The sequence below is a fragment of the Mobula birostris genome, chromosome 13, assembly GCF_030028105.1.
Source record: "Mobula birostris isolate sMobBir1 chromosome 13, sMobBir1.hap1, whole genome shotgun sequence".
NCBI lineage: Eukaryota > Metazoa > Chordata > Chondrichthyes > Myliobatiformes > Myliobatidae > Mobula > Mobula birostris.
In genome coordinates this window covers 95,436,157-95,458,113 of record NC_092382.1, presented here as the reverse complement: position 1 = coordinate 95,458,113, position 21,957 = coordinate 95,436,157, and the positions used below count along the sequence as shown (strand labels likewise).

Sequence of the window (21,957 nt, the reverse complement as noted above, 5' to 3'; positions counted from 1 at the left end):
TGTACAGTTCGCAGTAATCGCTGTTGTGCCGTTGGAGAGAGAGAGAGAAATGCAAATTTTGATTCAGGCAGACCTTTGATGTTCTTCGCAGTTGGTTTCGGGCGGACCCTTTTATGTCTTCTATCCCGCTGTGGTCACCGACTGTGACCTTCCATTCCGGATACGACCGTTCTTCCGCGGTGAACCCGGCACCCAGGCAAGGGCGGACACACACACCAGGTTCCCGCCAATTGTACCTTTTCACCCTGTCAGTCTATGGTCGGTTCCCTCAAACCAGACCTCCAAACCTCCACCAACTTGTGGGGGCACACCGCTCTTCCAGGGTCTCGTTATCTCGTGATCTTGTGGTGTGTGTCGTGCCTTAGCGAACCTGTACTTTTTATTCCCCTGCTGGGGTATTGCCTGTCCATCCAAAGTCAAACAGTTCAGGTTCAAAGCAACTGGTTTGCCAATATTCTGAACTGTGTTTCTTTCCTGTTATCTCTCTCTTCTCTTTTATTAACATTTTGAATGTCCCTCCATTGTCCCCCTTATCTCTTTCTCATTAGCATCAATCTTCTGATAACTTGGTTTGTCGTCACATAAGAGTTACGGGGGAAAGGCAGGCAGGTGGAGATGAGTCCATGGTCAGATCACCTGTGATCTTATTGAATGGCGGAGCAGGCTCGATGGGCCAGATGGCCGACTCCTGCTCCTATTTCTCACATTCTTATGTTCTCTTCATATCATACTGCCCTGGCTTGCGTATTACTTAGAGAGCCGGGATGCAGCGTCCACGGTCAATGTTGACCAACATAGGGTCTCATCAGATCAGGAGAAACAGATATTTTGTTCCCCTTTAGACTTGTACACTGAGGAATGACAATGAGTGATCATGTATCTTGTATCTTGCATCCTGAACCCTGATCCCTCTACCCTGAATCATGCAACCTTCCCACTTACATCTTTCTCTGATCCACAGGCTGAACCACAGTGGCCTTCAGGACCCTGATGTTAACCATCTAGCCTCCGCGCTGAGGACAAACAGGTCACTGATGGAGCTGGACGTGCGTGGTAATGCACTGGGAGATTCCGGAGTGAAACTGCTGTCTGCAGTTCTGAGAGACCCGAACTGTAAACTTCAGATACTGGGGTAAGCACCAGGATGGTGCTTGCACCTACTGAACATTGAGTCATTGATAGGCACTGGGAATTTGCCTCTGTATGCCTTTCATTCTCATTCTCTCTCTCTCTCTCTCTCTCTCTCTCTCTCTCTCACCCCCTTTTTCTCTCTCTCTCTCTCACCCCCTTTTTCTCTCTCTCTCTCTCTCACCCCCTTTCTGTCTCAAACACGAGGAATTCTGCAGATGCTGGAATTTCAAGCAACACGCATAAAAGTTGCTGGTGAGTGCAGTAGGCCAGGCAGCATCTCTAGGAAGAGGTACAGTCGACGTTTCGTGCCGAGACTCTTTGTCAGGACTTCCTAGAGGTGCTGCCTGGCCTGCTGTGTTCACCAGCAACTTTTGTGTGTCTTGCCCCATTCTCTCTCTCTCTCTTACCCCCTTTCTCTCTCTCTCACTCTCTCTCTCACTCTCCCACTCTTGTTTCTAGGCTGTGGAACGTCGGTCTCACAGATTCTGGTGCCGAAGATCTCGCCTCCGCTCTCAGAACAAACCGATCACTGACGGAGCTGGACCTTGGGTCTAACGACCTGGGAGATTCGGGAGTGAAACTGGTGTCTGCGGCTCTGAGGGACCCGGACAGTAAACTGCAGAAACTGGAGTGAGTACCAGGCTGTGGGCGTCTGACCTTACCATCGATCTCTGGCTCCGCCACTCCCACTCTCCGCAGGAATGACTCTCCCTGTGACTCCCTCACCCACTCGTCCCTCCTCACTAATCTCCCTCCTGGCATTTATCCGTCAAGTGGAACGAGTGCTACACCTGCCCAGTCACCTCCTGTCTACCTCCTTCCCCACGCAGGATTCCACGCAGTCACGCCGGGCAAAGCAACACTTCACCTGTGAGTCTGCTGGGGTGATTTACTGCATCTGGTGCTCCCTGTCTGGCCTCATCTATACTGGTGAGACCCCACGTAGATCGGGACACTGTCTGTTTGGAGCCCACGCAGTGCCACATCCACAGCAGGCAGGATGTCCCAGTGGGGAACCATCCTACTCCCGCTCCCCATTCCCGTTCCGACTCGCAGGTCCGTGGCCACGATGCGGCCAAACTCGGGCTGCGGGAAACACGCATGATATTCCGTCTTGGTAGCCCCCAACCTGATGGCATGAACGTCGCGTTCTCTCACGTCCGGTAATTTCTCCCCTCTTCCTGTTCTTCTTATATCCCTCTGGTACTCACCCCCCCCCTTCCCTTTCTTCTCTTTCTCTCCCAACACACCCTCCCCTCCGATCCGACCCAACCGAATTGAATTCAATTTAATTGTCTTTATTTCTTACACCCTTCACATACACGAGGAGTAAAGGTAAAAATTTTTACGTTACATCTCTGTCTGAATGTGCAATGTGCAATTTAAAGTAAATTGTAATAAATGGCATCTACAACAGGAGTCAATATAACATCGAAATACAGTTGTGGCAGCATGAATTAATCAGTCTGAAGGCCTGGTGGAAGAAGCTGTCCCAGAGCCTGTTGGTCCTGGTTTTTATGCTGTGGTACCGTTTCCCGGATGGTAGCAACTGGAACAGTTTGTGGTTGGGGTGACTCGGGTCCCAAATGATCCTTCAGGCCTTTTTTACACACCTCTCTCTGTAAATGTCCTGAATCATGGAAAGTTCACATCTACAGATGCATTGGGCTGCCCGCACCACTCTCTGCAGAGTCCTGTGATTGAGAAAAGTATAGTTCCCATACCAGGCAGTGATCCAGCCAGTCAGGATGCTCTCAATTGTGCCCCTTAGGATTTGGGGGCCCAGACCAAACTTCTTCAACTGTCTGAGGTGAAAGAGCTTCTTCTTCAGCCTTTTACCTTGACCGCCTATCACTTCCCATCTTCCACACTTCATTCCCCCCCCCCCCGCTTCACCCACTCACGGGCTTCGCCATCTTGTACTCCTTCCCCTCCCCCACCTTATTTTAGCTTCTGCCCCGACCTCCCCCTCCCCCAGCCCCAAGTCCTGGTACAGATTCTCAACCAGAAACACTGACACTTTGCACCTTTCTGTAGATGCCCCCTGACCTGCTGTGTGCCCCCGGCACCTTGCCAAAGTCACTACAGGCACACTCCCCCCTCGCCGTTCCTCACGCCTGCTTGCGGCGGCACCTGTCATCCAGGCCTTGCCCCCTTCTCCCGGCAACCGTCCGGCAGGAGGAGCAGAGGCCTGCGGTCCCACGCCACCGGATTCGGGAACAGTCACTCCCCTTCGGCCATTCCGTTCTTTGTCCTCCTGTCCTAATTAGAGGCAGATGGTTTAAAAAAAAAATTCTCCTTCCCCAGACTTACACTGCCATCAGAGACAGTATCCTGACATCGGCCGTCACTGTCTGCTTCGGTGCAGCGTCCTCCCACAACAGGCAGGGTGTCAGGAAAGGCTATTAGCCGCCATTTTTCCAGGACAAGGAAGCAGGGAGGAAGAATTACAGCAGACACTCCCCTCCCTGTCAACTACCTTTTCCAGAAGCTCACTTCTGTTGAAACAAGAAGGCAACGTCACACCGTGTTTAAAGGAATTTAGTAATGATAATAGGCATCCGTTAAGTCCCATGAGACCGTGGATTTGTGCCTTGGGAAGGTTTCCAGGGCGCAGGCCTGGGCAAAGTTGTATGGAAGACCGGCAGTTGCCCATGCTGCAAGTATCCCTTCCCCACACCACTGATGTTGTCCAAGGGAAGGGCACTAGGGCCGATACAGCTTGGCGCAGGTGTCGTCGCAGAGCAATGTGTGGTTAAGTGCCTTGTTCAAAGACACAACACGCTGCCTCAGCCAAGGCTCGAACTAGCAACCTTCAGATCGCTAGACTGACACCTTAGCTGCTTGGCCATGCACCAACAAAGGAATTTAACTGCTAACTTAAAAATTTATCATTTCTAACTTACTTTTATACCATATCTTTTTCTCTTCTTCCGAACTCTTTAATGTTGTTTATTGTTGCATGTCAGGCCAAAACACCACAGCAAGTCCCTTAACACACGTGAAACCTCAGTTTCCTTGGGCTGCATACTTCTAGGGGGACACATCCTCCTGTCCCACCAAACCCCCGTGGGATTAGGATGGCTCTCCCACCCCAAACCCCGGTTTGTGTGGATTCTGGGTGATTTGCTGCAAGTCACTGCCAAGAAACAGCAGACAGCACACTGCATACAATTAAAGGAATTATATTTATGAATATTAACTTAACTAAATGGTTAGTGAAGAAAGGAAAGAAACAAACAGAAAGGGCCCATTGTAATTAAACAGTCAAATGTGCACAAGTTGGAGCTCAACCCTTCCAAAAGTCATACATATTCACCAATCCTCTGTTGAGCTCTGCACCTTGCTCCATTGAATCACGGTCCCCCTCCGGGTTGAATCCTACAACCGGTTCTCTCCAGTGTCTTCTCTCTTCATCTTCCACCGAACCAAGACCCAACTCCACCCTCAATGTTCCCAACATCCTTTGCTCTGTCAGAATTGCTAACTCACGCTCGGCTGCACATCGACAAGTACAGTACTGTGTAATAGTCATTCTCTCTCTCTCTCTCTCTCTCTCTCTTCCCCCTCTATTTCTCTCCCTCTCTCTCTTCTCTATCTCTCTTCCTCTCTCTCTTCTCCCTCTCTCTCCTCCCCCTCTCTCTCTTCTCCCTCTATCTTCTGCCTCTCTCTCTTCTCCCTCTATCTTCTGCCTCTCTCTCTTCTCCCACTCTCTGCTTCCTCTCTCTCCTCCCTTCTCTCTATTCTCCCTCTTTCTCTCCTCTCTCTCTTCTCCCTCTATCTCTGCTCCCTTTTCTCTCTATGCTCCCTCTCTCTTCTTGCTCTCTCTCTCCTCCCTCTGCCCTCTCTCTCTGTCTTGTTCACTTCCAGTCTGACGCGTGTTGAACTCACAGATTCTGGTGCTCAGGATCTGGCCTTCGCTCTCAGCACAAACCGATCACTGAGAGAGCTGGACCTCAGTAAAAATACACTGGGAGATTCGGGAGTGAAATTTCTGTCTGAGGCTCTGAGGGACCCGGAGTGTAAATTATAGAGTCTGGGGTAAGTTCTGGACTGTTATTCTAGTCTCTAGGTGTTCACATTAGTTTTAATACCAGCATGGTGCTGATTGCAACCGCCTGATTGGAGTCATGGTGAGACAGACATCACTTTCCAGCGTGTGAAATGGTTATTGCCAACCTCAGCTTTCTAACAGAGTAGAATGACCTTTCCAAGTATTCAGAGTTCTTTGCGACAAAGTTAAACTTCTAATATTCATTCCTCAGCTTCTTGTCATAAGCAAGTAAACAGCAAAGTCTTGTAAGCCCATGTTTCATCAACGTAAGACAACAGGGTTATTTTAATTGACCTGGATCAAGCCAGACAACACTGGCTAATTTATTTGCACCATCATGACTGAGTTCAAAGAGGCTTCCGGACCAGACTGATTTGTCACTCCCCACATCAGACCTGGTCACAGGTATATTTGATCAATCAATAGCTGGGACATTTGTGTACTCAGAAAGTCAGCGCTCTGAACATTACTTTTGGGTGCTGGAGATCTCTGTCCCCAGAAGCGTTCAGACCATCTGCGTGAATCACTTCGCCCAGGCGAAGGTATTTGGAAAAACATGTGATGCAGATAATGTCAACAACTTGCAAAACAGCATAAGTGTCAGAAGGCACTGATGATCGTTAGGAATGACTGGGAGAATGACAGAAAGATAGGGGTGACAAAGGTCAAGGTTACTTTATAATCGAGCTACATATATGTCACCGTATACTACCCTGACAGTAACTCGAGCCACCAGGAGCGACATCACTGGTTTGACACAGAGCATCTCTGAATGCACAACACGTTGAACCTGGAGATGGGTGGGCGACAGCGGCAGAAGACCATGAAAAGGCACCTGGCGGCTGTTGTGTGTTTACTATTTCAACAGACTTTGAGTAATCTCTTATTTATATTGATTGAGTAAGCATCCTTGTTCATTTAACTCATTAATTATGGTTTTGTTTTGTATAAAGACGCGATTTGCATACCTCATTGAGCTGACACAGGATATGTGTGTGCGTCACCTAAAGAACAAACCGGTTCTCCGATTTCAGACACTGTCTTTTCCTTTTAATTAGTTTAAAGTTTAGGAATGACCAGATTTGGTAATTTTAATGGGTGCTGGGGAGATCCCGAGTAAAGTGGCCACTCAGTCTACATTGGATAGGGCTGAAAATCTCCTTTTGAGTTTCGAGCTTTGGGGGGCGGGGTTGGGGGGAGTGTCACAACTGACTTTATTTTCTGCCCTGCTGTTCTTCATGGGTTCTCCAGGCTAATATGTAACAATCTCACTGCTGCCTGCAGTGAGGATCTTGCCTCCGTTGTCGGTGCAAACCCCTCGCTCCTGGAGTTGAAGCTTGGCATTAACGAACTGGGGGATGAGGGCGTCAAACTGCTGACCGCGGCGCTGAAGAAGCAGGATTGTAAACTACAGAGACTGCAGTGAGTATGGGGTTCGGGTCAGATTGCATTGACAGTCACTGGGTGCCTGACATTAAACATCATTTCCACCGGTAATGAAGACTGCGTCGTGTGCCGGTCTCCAGTTTCACCCGTATCTCCAATCTCCAGGCTCGATGAGAATGGCCTCACAGGTTCCTGTGTCGAGGATCTCGCCTCCATTCTCGGTGCAGGCTCGTCACTGACAGGGCTGGACCTGAGTTACAATCAGCTGGGAGATTTGGGGGTGAAGCAATTGTCCAAGGCTCTCAAAAGTCCCGATTGCAAATTGGAGAAGCTGCGGTAAGTGCCACGCCGTGCAACCACGTCGCACCTCGTTCGGTCACTTCCCCCCACGAGATCAGGCAGGGCAGATGATCATAAGACCATAAGACACAGGAGCGCAATTGTCTATTGGCCCACAGAGTTTGCTCCACTGTATTGATACAGTATACAACACTGAGATTTATCTCTTTACAGGCAGCCACAAAACAAAAGAACACAATACAACCCAATTTAATGGCGCGTGAATCCCCTCGTTCCTTGCTCCCGAGCCTGGGATCTGCCGCTTCGATCTGGCCCCAAGTCCGCTCCAGGAAATATTAATTAATTAATTAATTTGTTTGCTTGTTTCTTTATTTGTTTAGTTATTTAAGTTTTTGTATTTGCACAATGTGGTTTCTTTTGCACATCAGTTGCTTGTCCATATTGGTCTGAGCTTTCTCGGTGATTCGCTTGTATCTCTTTGCTTTTCCCTAAATGCCTGTAACGGAGTGAATTTCAGGGTGACGTATATGTATTTTGAGAATGAAGTGACACTGACTTTGAATCCAACCCAGGACCAAGTATGTCTTGCCTTTCCAGTTACCAAATAACAATGAATGGAACTGACCCAGTGCAAGGCCACGTCCTCTTGTTCCTGTTTCCCAAACACTATCGTATTTCAACCCAAATACGGTACTGTGCAAAAGTCTTAGGCATACACACATATATATTTGTACATATATCTATATCTACATCTATATCTAAATATATATATGTATAATCTATCTTTATATATATAAATATCTCAGGTCTGTACATTACCAGTATTTAAGAAGGCATATGATTATTAGAAAAATGTTGGGTTATCCATTTTAAAATTAAAAGGTCATCACCCCCACATGTGGGGAAGAGCCTGTGTTGTGCGTACTGTTCTCTGTTCTGTTTTCTAAGACTCGATAATCAAAATTATTTTGTTGTCGGTCCCATTGTCTTCGTGATTGATAAACGGTCTTTTCTCCCCACCCCCCAGACTCCGAGCCGTCGGCCTCACGGCTCCATACGTCAGGTACCTCGCCTCCGCCATCAAGGCAAACCACTCACTGGTGGAGTTGGACCTCGGAAGGAACGAGCTGAGAGATTCCGGAGTGAAGCTGCTCTCGGTGGCTCTGAGGAAAGCCGGCTGCCGTCTACAGAAACTGGGGTAGGCTGCAGACTCCGAGAGATCGCCTTTGCAAAAGCAGCCATCAGCCACACAGGATGGCAGCAGGTTCTTCTCCTCCTTCTGCCTCTCCCTCTCCTTCACCCCCTCCCACTCCCTTCACTCTCTCCTCCCTCTCCCCTTTTCCTTTCTCTACCCCTCTGCCCAAGTTAACTGCACCTCATGACAGCACGTGCCCTTTGAAGCAGAAAACATCCCGTTAAACCCCTTCTGCAGCCTCTCCAAAGCCTCGGTATCCATTCTGACCAGAACTGTGTTCAATACTCCGGATGTGGACTGAACAGTTTTGTGACGTTGCCGTGCCTCAATTAATAGAAGCAAGCATTCTGGAAGCCTTCTTAACCACCTTGGCCACCTGTCTTGCCACTTCCAAGATCTCTCAGCTCAGTAACAAGGATCTTGCCCTTAACAGTTCTGAATCCAAGCAGCCGATTCTGTGTGGACCCCATGCATTTAAATCTTCTGGATAAGGGACTTTGTCAAACGTCTTTGCTGAAATCCATGTTGACATCATCTACTACCCTACCCTCATCAATCTCTCTCGACACCTTGTCAAAAAGCTCAATCATGTTGGTTAGGCACAACCCGCCCAGCACAAAGCCATCCTGGCACTCCCTGATTAGGCCATGGATTTCCAAATACTCATATTTCCTATCCTAAGAATTTTTTTCCAGTAACTTTCCTACAACTGATGTGAGACTCCCTGGTCTGTAGTTCCCAGGATTTTCCCTTGTTCCAATCTTAAACATTTGCCACTCACCAGACCTCTGGGATCTCGGCTGTGCCTGGAGATGACACGAATATCCTGGCGTCTAGACTCCTTCAATAATCTGGAGTAAATCCCATAAGGTCCACCTTAATACTCATTAGGAGGCCCAACACCTCCTTCTCCTTGACCTCTAAACACCCTGACCGACATACACTCAGCACTGACTTCCCTGTCCTTGATAAATACTGCAGCAAAGTTCTCTTTAAGTACCTCACTCACATTCTCCACATCCAAGCAAATGTTCACCTCTTTAACACTGAGTGGTCCTAACAGCTCCCTAGTTATCCTCTTGCTCAAGATGTACATATAGAGTGCCTTGGGATTCACTTTGTTCCTACTTGTCAAGGACTTCTCATGGCCGCTCACCGGGTTCAGTAGAGTCCCTCCTCTCGACGGTCCACATATTGAATTATGTCACCCTTCTGGATACACTTAACAAGTTCTGCACCATCTAAACCCCTTGCACTAAGAAGGTGCCAGTTTATAATCGGGAAGTTGAAATTCCCCATGACAACAGCCCTACTATTTTTAGACAGTTGCTTAACCTGATACATATCCATTCCTCAATGTCCTGGTGGTTATGGAGGGAGTTGTCTCTGGTAGAAACCCACCAGTGTGATTGCACCCTTCCTGTTCCTGAGTTCTCCCAAATGGACTCATTGTCTGACCCCCCCCCCCATTATGTCACCCCTAGGTGCAGCTGTGATATTATCCCAAAATAGTAGTGCAAACCCCACCCTCTTTACCTCCTCCTTAAAAATCTTGCCACATCAATCACCCATTCCTGCTGCTCTCTCTCAACCAAGTTTCAATAACGTCCACAACATTGTACATCCAGGTACTGATCCATTGCTCCGAGTTCATCACACTTGCCTAGAATACTCCTTGCATTACAATCCACACACTTCAAATTATCTAACCCATCAGACCTGTTAATTTGATTTTGCCTCAAAATACTTTCCCTGACATCCATCTTCCTGTCTGATCCTTCCCCTACTATCCTAACTCTCCCAAGTAACATTGGCAAATCTCCCGGCCAGGATATTTGTTCTCCAGTTCAGGTGCAAACCGTCCCTCTTGTACAGGTCACCCCTTCCCCAGAAAATGTTCCAATGATCCACGAACATGAAATCTGTCCCCTGCACCATCTCCTCAGCCACTCATTCATCCGTGCTATCACCCCATTCCTACCCGCACCAGCCCGTGGCACCAGATAGGGGCTGAGAGGGAAATGATGGAATAGAAGAGCAGACTCAGGGGTTGGGCGGGGGGGAGGCAATTGGCTTAATTCTGATCCTCTGTCTGATGAACTTCAGATGTAAAATACATATATGTCACAACATTCTATAATGGGATTCATTTTCTTGTGGGAATTCAAGGTTGGTGCAAGGAACCTCAATAGAATCAATGAAAAACTACACACAATTAATGTCAGACAAATAACCAGTCAGCAAGAGAAACCACATTATGCAAATGCCCTCAAATGAATACAGAAATGCAATTCGTAACTACCTAAACAGCTGACACTCAGGACATGAGTTGTAGAGCCGGCTGCTGGAGGCTGACTGCCTCCACACCATGATGGAAGGTAGAGGAGCTTGCAAGGCCGCCCGATCCCACGCCGCGATCACCGCTCCGAGCATTTCCCGACTCCCCACCAATCCTGCTCTCTCTCTGACCCACAGTCTGTACGCGGCGGAGCTCACGGATTCCTGCACCGACGACCTGGTCACCACCCTCGGCGTCAACCGCTCCATCACGCAGCTGAACCTGGGATCGAACTCATTCACGGACCTGTCTGTGCCCGCGCTCTGCCTCCTGGTACAGTCCCGTGAGAACCTGGAGCGGATCAAGTGAGTGTCTCCGTTAACAGTGACAGTGATGGATAGAGACACGTGGGGGTGGGGGTGGGGAAGACGGGCAGAGGCCCATCGGCCCATCTCATCCATGCCAGCATGAGCCAGCCCTATTTGCCTTTATGTGCTCAACATCACTCCCAACCCTTCACTGTCCACGCAGTTGTCCAAATGTCTCTTGAACAGTGTAACTGTACCCACCTCTACAGCTATGACAGCTCATTCCACTTACCCACTACGTAAAGAGATTGCTTCTCAAATCTTTCCCTCTTACCTTCGTCCTTCTTCCCAGCCCTAGGTGAGAAATCGTGGCCCTTACCTTCTCTACTGCCATTATGATCAAGTCAGGGACAGCGCAATTGTCCCTGATAACTACACCTGCGAAAGGTGCATCCAGCCTCAGCCTCCCCCGCCCCAGAGAATCAGTCTCACCCCGTCCTCTCATCGTGCAAATTACGGTTCATTGCCAAGGATACAACCCTCCCTAATGTGTATGGAGCGAGGCTTTTCAACAACGCAGACCCTCCCTGTTCTGGTATCTACTGCTCACAGAGTGCGTTGTGAAATCAGCTGCATTCCCATTCATTTTCCGATCTGTTTCAGGCTTTGGGAGAATCAGTTCAGCGCAGAGGGGCAGAAGCAGCTGCAGTCACTGCAGGGGACCAGGCCCGGACTGAGAGTGGATATCCAAAGGAGTTACGATCCATGAACGTCAACGCCCCGGGGAGCGAGGTTTCTGGGACTGACCTTCCTCCCGAGTGGGAACACCGCTGGACTACAAGGGAATTAATGAGAAACTACACACAAAGACTGACAAGCAAGTGATGTCCAAAAAAAGAACAACTGTGCAAATATGGAGAAAAAAATAAATGATAAAAAAAAATCTAAATAATACTGAGAATGAGAGTTGTAGAGCATGTGAAGTGAATCTGTAGCTTGTAGAATCAATTCAGAGAGGAGGTGAGTGGAGTTATCCAGGCTGGTTCAGAACACCTGATAGTTGGAGAGTGACAGTGGATGAAGGGTCATCTCCACTCGTGCTCATTGGGCAACTGTGCCTGACTTGATGGGCTGAGATCTCAAGATCCTGTACAACTTTCCCATCGGTAAAGTACATACAAAGAGAGACACTCAACAAATGCACGGGTCTAGACAAACTGCGCAAATAAAATTGTATAAAAACTAAATAATCCTGAGAACATGACTTGTCGGGTCCTTGAAAGCGAGTTATCGAGTGTGGACTTAGTGCAGAGCTGAGGTGAATGAAGTTATCCATGCTGGTTCAGGGAACCGATGGTTGTACGGACCCTCAGCCAGCTCTTGTAGGTGCTAAATAAAATTAGGACCCTTTTGCCGGCACACGGTCCATTTATTGACTGTGGCTCTTCAAGCTCGCTGTCAGGTCTGCTTTCGCCACCGTCCCTGGCCCGGCCTTCCAGGCACCCACCACTTTCTGTGCAAACAAAGTTTGCTGCCTAAATCTCCATTTGAACTTTCCTCCTCTCCTCTGGAAACCCTCGTTATTTTATGCACAGTAGTAAGCACTCACCTCTGTCAAAGGCTGCTGTGGGGACAAGTCATTGGCTACATTTAAAGGGGAGGATGACAGATTCTTGATCAGTGAGAGCATTAAGATTATGGGATGAAGGCAGGTGCTGCTCCTTCCGGCCCGCACACATTGTGGTCTACCGGTGAAGAGGCCGAGGATCCAGTTGCAGAGGGAGGTACAGAGGCCCAGGTTGTGGAGCTTTCCCGTCGGAACTTTGGGAATGATGGTGTTCAACGCTGAGCTATAGGCGATAAGCAACATCCTGACATCGGAACTGTTATTGTCCAGGTGATCGAAGGCCCCGTGAAGAGCCAGTGAGATTTCCTGCGCCGTAGACCTATTGTGCAATTAGGCAAGATGCAGTGGGTCCAGTCATTGCTGAGACGGGAGTTAATTCTAGTCATAACCAACCTCTCAAAGCACTTCATCACCGTCGATCGCCATTCAGTCAGCTCACCCTGTTTTGGACAGTGCTACAATTGTTGCCTTTTGGAAACAGCTAGGAACTTCCGATTCTAACTTGGAGAGATTGCAAATGCCCTTGAACAACAGTGCCGGTTGGTTGGCGCAGGGTTGTCGGAGCCCGACGAGATACACATTCGGGCCTGTCGCTTTGCGAGAGCGCACCCTCTTAGGAAACAGCCTGACGCCGGCCTTTGAAACAGAGATCACAGGGTCACCGGGTGCTGTTGGGTCCGGGTAGCTGCTGATCAATTCAGCCTTTCAAAGGGAGCAAAAAAGGTGCGGCTCTCGCCTGAGTGACGTCACAGCTGCCATTCATGACGCTAGGAAGCTCCGCCTACTGGGAAGTACAAGCCTGCAAACCCTGCCGGACGATGACTGAGAGGCAGGTAAGTGGTTCTCCGGGGAGTCAACGCCTCCATCCGCAAACGAGGTGCGCAATGATTGGGCTGAGGAGAGCTGGGTTCCTGGTTCATCGCCGTAATATCATCTCGCCCTTTACGCAGAGTGCGCCGAGGACCCGTAAGACAAAGTTGTTCGCCTTTTGGAACAAACAACAGCAGCTTCCGCGCAAGGTAAGCAGCCAAAACAAGAAATGTTTCCAGAAAGTTCCAGCATGCTCGACAGTCTGGAATATGACGCCCCCCCACCTTTTTTTGTCCTTCCCCTCAGTCGGTCCTCTGTTATTTCTGCCCTTGCTGAGCCCGGACACTTCCATGTGTCCTGTAAGATGGGGTCGTAGTTGCCGAAAGGAGGACAGGCGTGGTGGGGGTGGTGCTGATAGCGAGCACAAGACCCGGTAGCGTAACGCTAATGCAGAGGCCGCGACACCGGTTCAGTTCCCGCCGCTTCCTGTCAGAAGTGTGTACGTTCCCCCCTGTACCCCCAACTCCCAACTCACCCTCCCAAAACAACCTCCCGTGACCACGTGTGTTTCCTTCTGCTGCTCTGCCTTCCGTTCACATTGCAAAGAGCTGCATTTTAGTGGGTAAATTGCGCGACACTGGCTCCGTGCGCCCGGAGGAACTGCTGCCGTGCTTCGTCTCCTGAAAAGCTGACCACCTCAATGAAAACCCCGTAGGGATAGTGGACACGTCTTCATTCCTTGGCAACCCCATGACTGGCAACTTCCTCGCCACACACCGATTCGGTGATCAAAGAGACGGAGCAGTCGATGGACTCTCAGTAAATACCAGTTTCTAATTGTTGGAATGTGACGCACTTCCGGGTTGTGCTGGAGCCGGCGCAGCGGACCCCGGCCCGACTGTGCGCACTGCTTGGGAGAGAGTGAGAATGTGACAGGGAGAGAGTGAGAATGTGATAGAGTGAGAAGGAGGTTTGGTATGGTGTGCGGCTGCTTACATAACTTGTGTTTGGTCACCGCAAAGTAACTTTTTTTCCCCGTCCTATCCCTTGTTTTGCGAGGCCGGTTATTTTCGCCTTTGCATTCGGCAGTTCGCTGGCTCTGGAGGTAACAGAGGTGCATGGCGTGTTTTGACAAAAAAAGGGAGCCGATAATTAGATAGTGGTGAAGTTGTTGCAGGCCTAACCAGGCGGAAAGAAGAGTGGTTAGCGGTAGAGTTTACCGGCGGAGAATGCGTCTTATCAGGGAAGGAAACTCTGGGAAGTCCGAAGAAGATCCAAGCTCAGGCTAGGCATTAGGCGCCATTCGGTACAACGGGAGAACAACTGGAATAGGAGTATAAATAGTAGTTTACTTTTAAATTTTTTTATAACTACAATCACTTAATCTTTAGTAGTTCTTCCGCCCCTAAAAGTTTAATAAAGCAGCCTCTGCAAACTTAGTCTTGCCTTATGTTCGGATTGACGGAAAATTGCACCCCTACAAAATTCACCTGCGAGAAATGCCAGCCAACCCAACACCTCGGGAGCAATGTGGCCGAGCTTGAGGTGGAGGTAGCTGACCCGCGATGTTGCAGAGAACTGGCGGAGGTGCTCCAGATGTCCTTCTGGCAGATAGTGGGCGCCACAAGTGAGCCCCGGGTTGAGACTGATGACCGGAAAGAGAGAGACAGGTGGGTGACCACCAGCTCCGGAGTTGGATGTGTTCCACCACTTTGAACATCTGGCGATGCTCGACATGGACTACGACACCTCCAAGATGTTAGGCAGGAGAGAGGCGCCCCATAGGACCTTATCTGATCTGAAACCTAAACCGCAGGAATGGAAGCAGTGATAACAGGGGACTGGGTTCTCTGGGTGGCTGAGAACCCGGTGTGTACCGACAAGAAGTCTCGCACGGTGTGTCGCATACCCGGAGCAAAAGAAGGAGATCTCCCTGGACGGAGCGATAAGCTCCTGGCCAGAGCTGGGATGGATCCGGTCGTCATCGGAAACATGGAAGTTGATTGGATTATCATCAAAGTTCATATCTGTCACCATATACAACACCTTTCTGGGCATACTCAATAAATCCATAATAGAGTATAACTGTCACAGATCAATGAAAGACCCCAACAAGGTGCGAGTTCCACCCGAAGTGTGGAGATTCAAAAGCAAAGAAATAAGAGCAATACATAAATTAACAATAAATATTCAAAACATAAGATGAATAGTCCATAGATTGTGTGCACATTTCAGTAAAGGGGCAAGTGAAGTTGAGTGAAATTACCCAGTTTGGCTCACTAGTCCACTGATACGGGTGGTGGGGTGGGAGATGGGGGTTATAATTGCTTCTTAGGCAGGAGGTGAGGGAAACAATAGAGGAGAAAAATGCCCCCAATAACGTTGGTTGCAGAAATAGCCTCTGACAACCAATCCACAAGGCCTTCACGTATGGCTTAGTCACTAAGCCTGCTGGCATCGTATCTACTGACGGGAGAAAGACAGAAGGTGGGTTTCCGGCGCCTTAAAATCAATGGCTTCGGACAGACGGGGCTCGTCAGCCGCGGTTGGCAGCTCCTCGAGGAGAAGGACAATTCTGACTTGAAACCTCCGCAGCGTTCCGGGAATGTTCACTCATGGAGAAAGATCCGGGAGTAAACCCAGAGGAAAAAATCCGGAGCTGGCGTCCCAAAGGCAGTCCGACGTTGAGTCCATTGCTGACTGACAACTCCTGCGATGCCTCTGGTGCCGAATGCTTTCTCCTGTTCCTCTCCATTCTTCAGCTCCGTGGGGACGGAGAGAATGCTGGATGGGAAACAGCTTGCTCGCCATATCATACTGTCCTGGTTTGTCTCTCCCGTAGAGAGCGAGGATGCAAAATCCACAGTCGATCTCGACCAAGGGAGGGTCCTATCGCATCCGGAGAAATAATCATTTCGTTCCCCTTTGCAGTTGTACACTGAGAAATGACGGAGACCCACCTTGTATCTGGTATCTTGCACTCTGACCCCTGAACCCTGTACCCTGTACTCTGACTCATGCACTGTTCTCGATCTCATCATTCTCTGAACCACAGACTGAACCGGAGGGTCCCTGAGGGCTCTGATGTCGGTGATCATGGAGGGAGCTGGACATGCGGGATAAGAAACTGGGGGTCGCCGGGGTCAAACGGCTGTCTGAAACTCTAAAGGAATCGCACTGTCAAATTCAGAGACTGAAGTAAGTACTAGATTGTGAGAGACGGCGGTTACTGTAACTGAGAGTTCATCTACGATCAGCAATTGAGTTACTGATTAGCACCGGGGACTCGTCTCTGTGTGCCTTTCATATTCACTCTATCTCTCACTCCCCCTCTCTCTCCCTCTCTCTTTCTCTCTCACTCTTTCTCCCTCTCAATTTCACTCTTTCACTCTCTGTCTTTCTCTCTCCCTCTCCCTCTCCCTCTCTCACTCTCACTCATACTCTCACTTACTCTCTCAGGCTTTGTCTCTTTCTCTTTCTCTCCCTCACTCTCACTCGCCGTCTCACTCTCAATCACACTCTCACTCTCCCTCACACTATGACTCTCCCCTCTCTCTCTCACTCTCACTCTCAATCACACTGTCACTCTCACACTCTCACTCTCTCTCACACTCACTCTCTCTCTCTTTCCGTCTCTCTCCCGCTCTCTTTCTCTCTGTTTCTCTCTCTCACCCTCACTCTCAGTCACACTCTCACTCTCTCACTCTCAGTCATACTATCACTCTCACACACACTCTCTCTCACTCTCTCTCTCTCTCTCTCTCTCTCTCTCGCTCTCTCTCTCACTTACTCACTCTCGCTCTCATTTCTAGTCTGTGGAACATCGGTCTCACAGATTCTGGTGCCGAGGATCTCGCCTCCGCTCTCAGAACAAACCGATCAGTGACGGAGCTGGACCTTGGGTGTAACGACCTGGGAGATTCGGGAGTGAAACTGGTGTCTGCGGCTCTGAGGGACCCGGAGAGTAAACTGCAGAAACTGGGGTAAGTCCCAGGCTCAGAGAGTTTGTCTTTACGATCGCTTGTTCCCCAATACATCGTTTGCTCCTCCACTGCAGTGTCCGTTTTCCGCAGGGGCTGCTCTCTCCGCGTCTCCTTTGTCCATTCGTCCGTTCTCACTATTCTCTCTCCGGGCACATCCCTCAAATGGAACAAGTGCCACACCTGCCCATTCACCTACCCCCTCAGCCCCAATCAGGAACCCACACAGTCACTCCAGGTGAAGCAGCACTTCACCAGTCAGTCATCTACTGCATCCGGCGCACCCATTGTGGCCCCATCTATACTGGTCAGAACTGGTGTAGATCGGGACACCCGTTGTTTGGGCCCACGCACCCCATCCACAGCCGGCAGAATGTCCCGGTGGAGAACCATGCTATTTTCACTCCACATTCCCAGTCCGACATGCAGGTCCCGGGCCACGAAGTGGCCACCCTCAGGTTGGGGCAGCAACACCTCATATTGTGTTTTGGTAGTCTCCATCCCGATGGCATGAATATCAACTTCTCTAACTTCTGGTCATTTCACGGCTCTTCCTTTTCTTCTCATCGTCCTCTAGTGCCCCTCCTAGTTTTTCAGTCTTCATGTGTCCATATATGTATCTGTAATGTGTATGAAAGAGAGTGTGTGTGTGCGTGTGTGTGCGTGTGTGTGCGTGTGTGTGTGTGTGTGTGTGTGTGTGTGTTGTTATGTACGTCAGGGGTCATATTTTCGATGGGCTAAACCTTTAAAAAGAGGGAGAGAGCTGTGCAACACAAACACCTTATTATTGAGAGAGAGAGAGAGGTGAGAGACTGTTTTGAGATGGTGTTATGGTTTCTTTGCAGCATGTTTACACTTCTGCAAGGAAACTGCCATTTTCTGTGTTCTTATAGAGAGAGAAGGGAGGAGCCACTTGATGGACAGCTGGTGTTCAGCATGGTGAGATAAATAGAAGGTCAGCTGATAGACACACAGGCACAAGATTTTGGACACTGGATGAGCATTGTTGTCCCCACAGAAAGGTGGGCTTTTGGAGGATCGATCAGTGGCTCTCACAGTGTGGTAAAGGTGTGACCGGTGGGAAGTTATCAGTGTGCCAAACGCTTGGCTGGGTTGATAACTTTACCACAGAAGATGGTCTCCTTTTTGTGCTCAAATTCAGTGACTTTAAAAGAAAAGAAGAGGGTAGAGGAAGGTTTGAAACAGAAGAAACCTAGTGACAATGAGGTCACCGTTTGGACTCCCTCTCTAAGTAGCCCGTCAGGGTGAGTTTGAGTTCCATTCGAATACGAAGGTGTGACTGTCACGTAGTTAATCCAGAGGAGTAGGTTCTCTAGTGAGGGGAGTACCTTTGTGAATACCACTTGTGTGTTACCCTTGTTTGGGTGTGGTAGTTCACTGAAGAAAGGCACCTCCGTGGCAAATCACTGTTGGAGTTATTCTGTATGTCATGGAACTGGATAAGTGGCTATCACTTTGTGTATCTGAGGTTGGTTCCCTTGAAGAGGGTCCCCTTTGTGATAGACTTCTGTTGTGGATAATCCATATGTGGATTCTGTTTGAGTATCCTGTGGCCACAACTTTGGAAGGACCCGTAGCTGAATTCGGGTGTGGTACCACTTGTGTTGAAAGTACATTCGTTTAAGATCACTGTCGGTGATATTTCGTGTGTAGAGTGGAAAAACTTCGGCAATAAAACCTACTACCATGGTTATTTTGTATTGCTGTCATGGAATCTGTGGAATATCGATGTAATTGCCTTCTCTCGACATTTACCCTGGATTACAAATATCTCTCTCTCATCACCTATTCCGTGGGTGAACTGAACTTTCATACTTTACCATCTCAAGTCTCTAAGCCTTGTTTCCCCCAAACTCAATAGTTTGCAAGTTATATTTGCAAACTTCTATATATATAATCATTGCTAACCTGTTTCATATATCTGAATTTATATGACTGTAATGCGTAGTTAGGTTAGTGAATAGCAATACCAGACTCCAAAGTGTTTTCTATTTCTGCTGGTTCTTTAACCCGTCACGGGGTACGTGACAGTTTGTGTGTGTGTGTGTGTGGGGGGGGGGGGGGGGGAGAGAGAGAGAGAGAGAAGAGAAAAGAGAAGTTTTTATGTTCCCTCCGTGATCACGTGGGTTATCTCCTGGTGCTCCAGTTTCCTTCCGAAGTCTAAGGTCGTACCAGTTAGTAGGCTAATTGGTCATTGTAAATTGTTCAGAGAGAAAAAAAAAACTACTGCTAACTAGTTTGCTGGGTAGTGGTTCAGCCGCAAGGGCCTGTTCCACGCTATATTTCACAATCAAAAATAAATATAACATAGTTATGCTTTCATAATACCTTCACCTTGCAATTTGTCGTGCTGTGTCCTCACTATCTCTCCTCTCTCCCCTCTCTCCTCCCTATCTCCTCCCTTTCTCCTCTCTATCCTTCTCTCTCCTCTCCCTCTCCTCTCTCACTTCTCTCAACTCTGTCCTCTCTTTCCTCTCTCCCCGCTTTCTCTCCGCTCTCTCTCGCCTCCCTCTCCTCTCTTCCAGTCTGACTCGTGTCGAACTCACAGATTCTGGTGCTGAGGATCTCACCTCGGCTCTCAGCACAAACCGATCACTGAGAGAGCTGGACCTCAGTAAAAATACACTGGGAGATTCGGGAGTGAACTTTCTGTCTGGGGCTCTGAGGGACACGGAGTGTAAATTACAGACACTGGGGTAAGTGGCGTTTTCTGTAAGATTGTGATTCTAGACAGTGGGTATTCATGTTATTTTTAGTAGCAGCATGGTCCGGATTGCAATTGCATGACTGGGGATATGGTGTGATGGCTATTCATGTTCCAGGGCCTGAAGGGGTTATTCTTAACCTCAGCTTTCCAACAGACTGGCATGGCCTTTCCAAAGTTATTTGTCACAAAGTTCTGACAAAGTTAAACTTCTAAACAACATTTCATCTTCACCTTCTCGTTCTGAACAGGTAAACAGTGAGGTCTCATAGGTCGGTGTTTTCATCAACATAAGACAACGGGGTTATTTTAGTTGGCCTGGGTCAAACCAGACAACACTGGCTAATTTATTTGCACCATCGTGGCTGAGTTCAAAGAGGCTTCCAGACCAGACTGATTCATCACTCCCCACATCAGACCTGGTCACAGGTATATTTGATCAATCAATAGTTGGGACATTTGTGTACTCAGAAAATCAGCGCTCTGAACATTACTTTTAGGCGCTGGAGATCTCTGTCCCCAGAGGCGTTCAGACCATCTGTGTGAATTACTTCGCCCAGGCGAAGGTATTTGGAAAAACATGTGATGCAGATAATGTCAACAACTTACAAAACAGCGAAAGAGTCAGAAGGCACTGATGATCGTTAGGAATGACTGGGAGAATGACAGAAAGATAGGGGTGACAAAGGTCAAGGTTACTTTATAATCGAGGTACATATATGTCACCATATACTACCCTGACAGTAACTCTAGTCGCCAGGAGCGACATCACTAGTTTAAAACAGAGCATCTCTGAATGCACAACACATTGATCCTGGAGATGGGTGGGCGACAGCAGCAGAAGACCATGAACAGGCACCTAGTGGCTTTTGTGTATTTAATATTTCAACAGAATTTGAGTAATCTCTTATTTATATTGATTGAGTAAGCATCCTTGTTCATTTAACACATCAATTATGGCTTTGTTTTGTATAAAGACGGGATTTTCATACCTCATTGGGCTGTCACGAGATACGTGTGTGAGTCGCCTAAAGAACAAATTGATCCTCTGACTTAGAATACTGTCTTTTCCTTTTAATTAGTTTAATGTTTAGGAATGACAAGACAGAGTAATTGTAATGGGTGCTGGGGAGATCCCGAGTAAAGTGGCCACTCAGTCTACATTGGATAGGGCTGAAAGTCTCCTTTTGAGTTTCGAGCTTTGCAGACAGTGAACCCTCTACCATTCCAATGGGTAGAGCTATTGCTAAGCTCGGGGGGTGGGGGTGGGGGTGGGGGGGTGGTGTCACAACTGACTTCATTTTCTACCCTGCTCTTCTTCACGGGTTCTCCAGGCTAATATGTAACGATCTCACTGCTGCCTGCGCTGAGGATATTGCCTCCGTTGTCGGTGCAAACCCCTCGCTCCTGGAGTTGAAGCTCGGCATTAACAAACTGGGGGATGAGGGCGTCAAACTGCTGACCGCGACACTGAAGAAGCGGGATTGTAAACTGCAGAGACTGCATTGAGAATGGGGATAGGGTCAGATTGCATTGACAGTCAATAGACAATAGGTGCAGGTGTAGGCCATTCGGCCCTTCGAGCCAGCACCGCCATTCACGGTGATCATGGCTGATCATCCACTATCAGTATTCAGTTCATGCCTTATCCCCATAATCTTTGATTCCGCTATGTTTAAGAGCTCTATCCATCTCTTTCTTGAAAACATCCAGAGACATGGCCTCCACTGCCTTCTGGGGCAGAGCATTCCACATATCCACCACTGTCTGGGTGAAAATGTTTTCCTCAACTCCGTTCTACATGGCCTACCCCTTATTCTTAAACTGTGGCCTCTGGTTCTGGACTCACCCATCAGCGGTGACATGCTTCCTGCCTCCAGCGTGTCCAATCCCTTAATAATCTTATATGTTTCAATCAGATTCCCTCTCATCCTTCTAAATTCCAGTGTATACAAGCCCAGTCGCTCCAATCTTTCAACATATGACAGTCCTGCCATCCCGGGAAATAACCTTGTGAACTTACGCTGCACTCCCTCAATAGCAAGAATGTCCTTCCTCAAATTTGGAGACCAAAACTGCACACAATACTCCAGGTGTGGTCTCACCAGGCCCTGTACAGCTGCAGAAGGACCTCTTTGCTCTTATACTCAATTCCCCTTGTTA

At 48.6% G+C, this 21,957-nt stretch overlaps 1 protein-coding gene across 1 annotated transcript in view; it reads left to right on the top strand.

Moving 5' to 3' along the window:
* The window catches only part of LOC140208061 (NACHT, LRR and PYD domains-containing protein 12-like), a 56,402-nt gene that overhangs the window by 26,837 nt on the left and 7,608 nt on the right, over positions 1-21,957 (top strand). The window contains 14 exon segments of the mRNA XM_072276587.1: positions 962-1,132; positions 1,591-1,761; positions 6,437-6,607; positions 6,737-6,907; positions 7,899-8,069; positions 10,542-10,709; positions 11,316-11,418; positions 12,761-12,944; positions 13,051-13,112; positions 13,230-13,298; positions 14,530-14,759; positions 16,192-16,287; positions 16,902-17,072; positions 19,616-19,786. Of these exon segments, the coding sequence (XP_072132688.1) occupies positions 962-1,132; positions 1,591-1,761; positions 6,437-6,607; positions 6,737-6,907; positions 7,899-8,069; positions 10,542-10,709; positions 11,316-11,418; positions 12,761-12,944; positions 13,051-13,112; positions 13,230-13,298; positions 14,530-14,759; positions 16,192-16,287; positions 16,902-17,072; positions 19,616-19,786 (2,109 nt within the window).